Genomic DNA, 7,791 nt, shown 5'->3' with positions numbered 1-7,791 from the left:
AAAGCCGCAACACAAACTTTTGCATATCGCATAATGTATAATGCGTAAGAGAATCAACCAATCAAAATTCCTTTTTCTGTAAAGTGTAAGAATTCTGATCGATTGATTTTCTTATGCACTGTGTTATGCAAAAATAATGTCGGTTTTTATTATTTTATTTATTATTATATTTTATTATATTTTATATATTTTCATATTTCTTTATTAATCAAAGATATTCTTTTATTAATAAATAAATAATTGTTAGCCATTTTTATGACATTTTATGGAACAAATCGTCGTTTATATACTAGTACACAGAATAAAGAAGTATTGTTAATCGTGCAGTCCAAGATATGGAGCGCTATTGAGCGGTGCGATGCAAGAATTGAAGAATCTGTTTGCGAAAGCGAGCGAGGTCTTCAAGCTATTCTTTGCCACTTTGAACGGCGTAATCGTCTTCGACACGGACGTGGAATCGGAAACGGAGCTGTTGACGAAAGGTGAGAACGATCCCATTACGATCTAACGACTTTTTAACCTGGGAACTATTTCCAATCTTATCTTGAACGCATATACTAAGAATTTTTCTTCAGTAACAGGAAAAAAAATATATATATATTTTTTGCAGAGATTCACAAATTAAGTATCTCAAAAATTGCGAAAAATTACTTAGAAACATGTTCTTTGAGATTTATTTCAAAAATATAAAGAGCCTCTCGCTGAGCGCAAAGCACAAGTTTCTTGCAAGTCTTTTGATTTATTCTACATCAATCTTCTCTTTCCTCCTATATTTGTCAATCTATTTTTAATTGTAATCTTTATGTCATTGTAATATTTTTATGTAATCTCTAATTTAATAAATCTTTTTCTCTTCTTTAATGATTGTATTGATTTCTTAGTGGTTGATGCTTACGGTAATATCGCTTCTATTGCAAATGGAATGGATACCAAGACATTTGTTGAGTTATCCGAGGCATTCGCCAAGCTAGCTATTGTTCACCAGAACGATATCAAGTCAAACAACATCATGACATATCTCATTCGAATGGCCAAGGATACGTCTTATCTTTTTTCCGTCATCGAGGTATTTGAACTAAATTAATTCGTACACTTTTATTGTTATTTATTAATTAAATAATTAATGATTATTAATTAATTAATTAATTATTAATTAAATTAACGAAATATGTATATTATGTCTTTATACATTAGTAATAATTATAAATGTACATTGCAATGATACAGGACCAGAATGATAAGAGTGCAGAACGAAATGTAATGGTTGCTATGCGTTTGCTGAGAATCCTCGAGAAATTAACATCATCTTATGGTGTCTTTTTCTCGCATGAGATGATATCACATTTAATAGAACTTTTGACACGAATGCACGGGTGACAATTTTATTATTAATCATCAATTTTTCGAAATAAAAATTAGCTTTAACGATTGCAAGAATTTCTTTCTATTTACATAAAATTATTACTCGTGGAGTTATATATTTTATAACATTATAGAGATTATGAACAAATAATATTCAGGAAATGATTTCTTCTTTTACAGATACTGCTGCTTAACAAAAGGTAGCGAAAAAACAATCTTGGCCAGCGCTACATCTTTTTTAAATATCATTTTTAGTCATAACGATTTCAAACAGGTATGTGATTACATATACACAAAGAGGCATTAAAGAAATAAGGTAAATCATGTAATGCAATTATTTTACCATTATTATAAACAATTCCGTTTCTAATTCTTTATAAATAGTGGTATAAATTTGCATAAAATATAAAATAATTTATACAAAATGTGTGACGAATTTATAAATGTATTATATTTAACGATTGAAGAATCTTGTCATTATATTTGCCGAATTATCTGTACAACTGATAAAAATGTTTTGAAAAGAGAGAGGAAAAAAGAGAAATAGATTTATGTATTATTTTATATATTATTTTCACATTTTCTTTTATAATAAGAAGCAAAAATTGATTTTAACGAGAAATGATATATAATGATACTTTGTGTTTCAGATATATTTTGAATACGGAAAGCAAATTTTTCCACGTGATCAGTATGTATGTAGATTAAATTATCATTTATTGACAATTGCTATCATGAAGAAACTGAATAGCATGCCATATGAACACCATTGTAAATGGTCTTTAGGCTCAGATTCTATTTTGGATGTTGCTTTCACATTTATAGATTACCGTAAGTAAGAAAAAGAAAAAAAATTATAAAAATTTTAACAATTCTAATTGTACGAAGGACTTTAAATATTTTAATAGAATTTTAAGATTTTTAATAATTTTAAAAATTAATTTTAAGAAATTTAAAGTTTTAAAAGAGAGAGAGAGAGAGAGAGAGAGAGAGAGAGAGAGAGAGAGAGAGAGAGAAAGTGAGAGAAAATATAACGAATTACACGCACATTATGTTAATTGTAGTATAACCGCACTTTTTAGTGAAAAATGACTAATCGAATTATTGTTGAATCAACATCAATCCGATAATTTCGACATCAATTGGACCGATTAATCAATTAGACTTTGATTTGATATCTAATTGACAATTATTTCTCGCTGGACTTTAATTGCATTTTATTAATTCTTTTACTTTTCAACAACATTAATGAAGTAAACATTAAATTTGTTTCAATCGTTCATTCGTTCACTCTTTCTTGATTGTAATTGAAGAAGAAATCTGCGCTGAAGATCTGCGACTGCCAGGTGTTTGCGGAATTGGCGAACGGATACGTTTCGTTAGCATTTACGAGGCGACTCTGGTATCCGTTTGCAATTTGACTAGTCAGATTCCCCCGGAAGGCTTTCATGCGCTTGAACTACTTCTACTGAAGCATTTACTATCCGGTAATTTTTGGAGTTCCCTATTAAGCTCGGATGTTTGGTGTTTCATTGGCAGGTAAGCAGTCAAACCTCAGACTTCAATAAACTTTTGTATTATATACAGATTTCTGTACCATATATAGATTTCTGCACTGAGAAAAAATTTAGTAAAAATAATTTTTTTCTCAGTATATAGACTTCTATATTATATACATTAATTGATATTGAGTGAAAATAAACTAATCAAACTCTAATTTCTTATATATAATTATTTATTTAAGACTCGGCTCTTCACAATTGTGCGTCGATCATATTAAACATCTGATTAAAGTTTCTGCTGCCTTGGTAGAACGGCATGATAGCATAGAAGCAATTATGCTAGATAACATGATCATCAGATTGTACGATTTACTGAACGAAGACCTGAAATCCATTTTATTTGATAACCTTATCAACTTGGATACAGATTATTATGCTTCTATCCTATATTTATTAATGGCAAAAACTAAATCTCTTTCATCGGAACGATTAAAGCGTAAAATCGAGGATTTACCGAAGGCATTCTTAGATTTGCATACACATCCTTCTACTTGTAATTGGAAACGGCTTGTAAGACGATATACTAGATACATCAATAAATTTGTTCGCTTGCTTTTGCTACAAGAAATTGATAATTATATAATTTGAATGAATTTGAATGAATTGCTACAAGATTTTGATAATTATATAATTTTATAATTAATATAATTATAATTTATTAAAAAATTTTATAATAAATTTATATTGATTTTTAGATGCAGGTCATGTCCGTCATGACAGCAGTGAGTTACAGTGATAACAGGGATGTTATCAACATTCTAACTAAAATATGGTGTTCTGTTGCAAATGCGATTATCGAATGCGAGGACAAACAACTTTATCTATTGTCTGATTTAGTTGTTATCTTGTTGAATGCTACTTGTCTCAAATATCTTCATGATGACAGCTTTTGTACGGTATAATATAACACAGCTTTTGTACGGTATAATATAACACAAATATGTTTTATCTATCTAATTATCTATCTAATTATTTATTGATAGAAATATTTTTTTGATAACAGCAGAACTTACAAGAATATTGGAATATAATATTTCATATATATGTTTGTTTGATTTTAGGTTCTTACATCTGTCACAACTTCATGCAACCATCTACCACCTCAAGGCAAGATCAAGATCTGTCATTTTCTGCGACAAAATGTCGAGAATCTCGGTCGTTGTAGTATCCAAAACATTACGTCTACTTTGATTGAATTGTTCAGTCATTTACTAGAAGATGAAGATCCTTGGGTATGTCAAGAAGCTCTGGAGACTTTTGAGCACGTGGGACATATGTGTTTGGAGCAGCTAGTCGCCGAAATTGCGAAGGCTTTAGCAAAGATACCCTGTATCAGCGATATTATGCAAGCCTACTTGTCATTGAGACCATATTATGTTTTCAAGGGTTTTACAAACATACAGGATTATCTTAGATATTTGGCTAAAGCTGTTCAAAATCATGGCGATGAGCACAGATGCTATGAATACAACGTAAGTATGAAAAAAATTTGAAATAAAAAATGAAACATAATTATTTATTTTAAAGTTTTTATTTTTTAATTTAAATTTTTATCTTGTGCACAAACAGATCCAATCATCTATAATGATCTGTAATGTGAGTTCATTTTGTATTTTGTGCCTAAATGAAATTGTGTCATCATAAGCTATAACTTCTAGAACAATATTTTAATTTAATATTTTTTTTTGACAACCAATAGTATGTGTGTGTTTTGAGCATAATTATATTAAAAAATCAAGATGAAACTTTATATAAATAATATGGACACTATATACAAATATATAAATAATATAATGAAATACGAAATAGGAAATTCTAATAATGATAAATAAATATAAGGAATTCGAGAGAAAAGACAAGATGCTGAAGCTGGAGGAGGAGAAAAACTCGCATGAAACCATCGTGCCAATGTTAATACAGTTGGACGAACAAGCAGAGATGTTGTACAAAGGATTTATGAAGGTTTTAGAAGATCAAGCTGTTATCAGTGAGGCGATGTGCAGGAGATTGATGACTATTCTCGAAAAAATTCTCCGAGTTCAGGGAAACAAAAATTCCCAGAATTGATAGTTTGTCTTTGCGATATAATAAAAATAAAATGGATAATATATAATATATAGTCTTTCTATCAATAATAAAGATAAGGCGATAGTTTATCAGAATAGTAGTAATTAGAAAAAGAACAAAATATATATAAACCGCAAATACAAAGATATGGAAAAAAATTGTATCAAATAACAGTAAAAACGAAGAAAAGGTAGACTTAACTGTTTAATTATTCTTTCTTATTCTTTTTATTATTGTTATATGTTTTCATTTGGAAAAAACAAAAGAAATAGATAAAAAAAATAGATAAAAAATTGTAAAAAGAAATTAGGGAAAATAAAACAAAAAAAGTTAAAAATTTTCTTTGTAGTATACATATCGAAAATACTTAAATAGTGAATAATTTCGAAACAATTGTTCTTATTATTTTGTCATATATTTTCTTTTATGATAGAGGAACTGTATTTTCATGAAAAGAAAATCCATATTAAAAAAAATGTATGTTACATCAATTTGTAAATCTTTTACAATTTTGTTGAAATATAATACAAATTTTTTTAAGAACTTAAGATTCATTTTGGAAATATCCTTTGAAAAGATCCTTTTGGAAGACATCTTTTTTTAAGAGAAGTCAAATTTTATCAAATTTTATGTTATTATATTTTATGTATTATATTTCATTAAATTTTATTCACTTTATCAATTTTCCGAATTAATTCTTTTTACTACATGTTACGTATTTAGAAACCCTTTAGGGATAGGATTATCAGATGCTTTCCAGCAAGAATCACTGTATAACACAGTGAATCGTTTTATTCTTGTTTAATGTAAGCAAATTGTATGATTGAGTCCTTGCTGAAAAGTACTTGTATTGTTGTAACAACGCCATCTCTATGAAGTTTATTCACTGATGATGACTAATTCAATTACTGTATAAAAGCAGAGAAGTCACACAGTAGAATGCAGTTTGACGCAATCTAACATCGAAACTTTATTCCGTATCATAGTTTTGCAGAAAATAATTAGTGAAATATAATAATTAGTAATAAAAAAAATAATAGCTCTGACATTTCAATAATTTGAATTATTGAGAAAGTATTACATAGTCCTTGCGAATATTGTAGTAAATTCGTGTAGTTGTCATTTATAATTATCATTTGCAGTTTTTTGTATTCCGCATATTTGGTAAGTGCAGCAAATACGATAAACAATTATAGTATATTTGTTTAAACGTAGAATACAGAATATGTATCGATAATAATTCAAATAAATCAGAAGTGATCGGTTCAAAATAGTGGTTGCATTTTTTAAAAGATTATATGATTTTTTAATATAAATTTTTGTGATCTGTAATTGTTAAAGTAGAATTATTACAAAAAATCAATAAATTATAAAATATTGTATAATATTCACACTTTCTTCGTTAGTAATTAAAATATTTTACAAAAAATATTTCAATTTTTATATCAGAATAAAATATGGATATTGGACTCATATATAAATTATTTTTTAATTATTTAATGAAAATTATCTTTATTAAAAGATGATTAATTGATTCTTCTTCATATTTAGATCTCGAATAGCGAGAAGAATTAATTTATATTAAAAAATTTTCTTTTATTATTTTCTTTTTTTTATAAAAAAGTTCCCAATATCTATATATTTATTATAAGAATTATATTCTACATATTTATTATAAGAAGCGTAAAAAATCAATTAAATTTTTTATCAATCACTCTAATAGAATCAACAAAAAACAAATTTTATTTAATTTGTTATACATTATATTTTATCCTGCTGTATTACTTTTAACAATAATTGTTCGGTATCCCTGATTCACGACGTCTAGTTATATCGCCTAATCGCATCTATGAAAAATCGATGAATCCACGAGATGTCGATTGCTAAACGACATCTCGTAGATTCATCGATTGCATTATGCGTAATCGATTAAAAAAAAATAATATCAGATCATCTTGATAAAAAAACAAACTGTTATTTTCGTCTTCTGCACGCGTCTCGTCTCGTGGAAAGTTTTTGCCGCGCTACTGCTAAGATCCTTTCCGTATCTGCTGTAAACACGTTCGCCCGCGCCTATTTAATAAAAAATTTTGGAAAGCAGAGAAGATTTCATTTTTCTCAATCGAGTGCCCTCGAAGAATTAATACCGCGGGAAACGCTCGGACGGTGATCGCCTGGCCACGCCATTACGATTTCTTCGTGCGTTCAGCAAGATCGCCAACAATAATTTTTTAACAAATATAATTTTAAAATAATTTTAAATTTTGAAAATTTACACAGCAAATTACACGATGACGCAAGTTGAAGATATTCATAAGTATCTGTCCAATGATACCGTATTCACGAAAATAAACAGCCTATTTATAAGTATATCTTCGGATGACAAAAAGCGTAATAATGAGTTCTTGCAACCGGTATTATAAAAATTTTTTTATTTCATTGAAATTATATCCTAAATTACGTTGATATTTCTTGTATATTATAATATATGCTGCAGCTTTTTAAGGAATTAGAAAAGGCTATGCGAAACCAATGTCCACTGTTTGATAAAACATTTCGAAAAATTGAATGGGCTGGTAGTTATTATAAAGGAACTCGAGTTGGCCAGCCAGAAGAATATGATTTAAATTTTGTAATCAAATTGCCCTTCAAAGAAAAAGATCTAAAGGTAATATCATTTTTAAAATTAATTATGCATATTACTGAAGATTATTCAAGTTTAAGAGAGAGAGAGAGAGAGAGAGAGAGAGAGAGAGAGAGAGAGAGAGAGAAGAAGAAATATATATATATATATATATAT

General features: G+C 28.1%; 2 protein-coding genes across 2 annotated transcripts in view; both read left to right on the top strand.

Annotated features, from left to right (window-relative positions):
* Positions 1-4,991, top strand: part of LOC105626181 — a 7,871-nt gene extending 2,880 nt beyond the window's left edge. The window contains exons 2-11 of the mRNA XM_012207491.1: positions 328-482; positions 882-1,066; positions 1,228-1,373; positions 1,543-1,636; positions 2,013-2,193; positions 2,676-2,901; positions 3,107-3,434; positions 3,620-3,820; positions 3,986-4,396; positions 4,764-4,991. Of these exons, the coding sequence (XP_012062881.1) occupies positions 328-482; positions 882-1,066; positions 1,228-1,373; positions 1,543-1,636; positions 2,013-2,193; positions 2,676-2,901; positions 3,107-3,434; positions 3,620-3,820; positions 3,986-4,396; positions 4,764-4,991 (2,155 nt within the window). The remainder of the gene's footprint in view (positions 1-327; positions 483-881; positions 1,067-1,227; positions 1,374-1,542; positions 1,637-2,012; positions 2,194-2,675; positions 2,902-3,106; positions 3,435-3,619; positions 3,821-3,985; positions 4,397-4,763) is intronic.
* Positions 4,992-7,282: 2,291 nt separating this feature from the next.
* Positions 7,283-7,791, top strand: part of LOC105626045 — a 7,277-nt gene continuing 6,768 nt past the window's right edge. The window contains exons 1-2 of the mRNA XM_012207358.1: positions 7,283-7,405; positions 7,489-7,659. Of these exons, the coding sequence (XP_012062748.1) occupies positions 7,283-7,405; positions 7,489-7,659 (294 nt within the window). The remainder of the gene's footprint in view (positions 7,406-7,488; positions 7,660-7,791) is intronic.

This window comes from Atta cephalotes, assembly GCF_000143395.1.
Source record: "Atta cephalotes unplaced genomic scaffold scaffold00004, whole genome shotgun sequence".
Taxonomy (NCBI): domain Eukaryota; kingdom Metazoa; phylum Arthropoda; class Insecta; order Hymenoptera; family Formicidae; genus Atta; species Atta cephalotes.
Note: the sequence above shows the minus strand (reverse complement) of the source record. Positions and strands in the feature narration are given on the sequence as shown.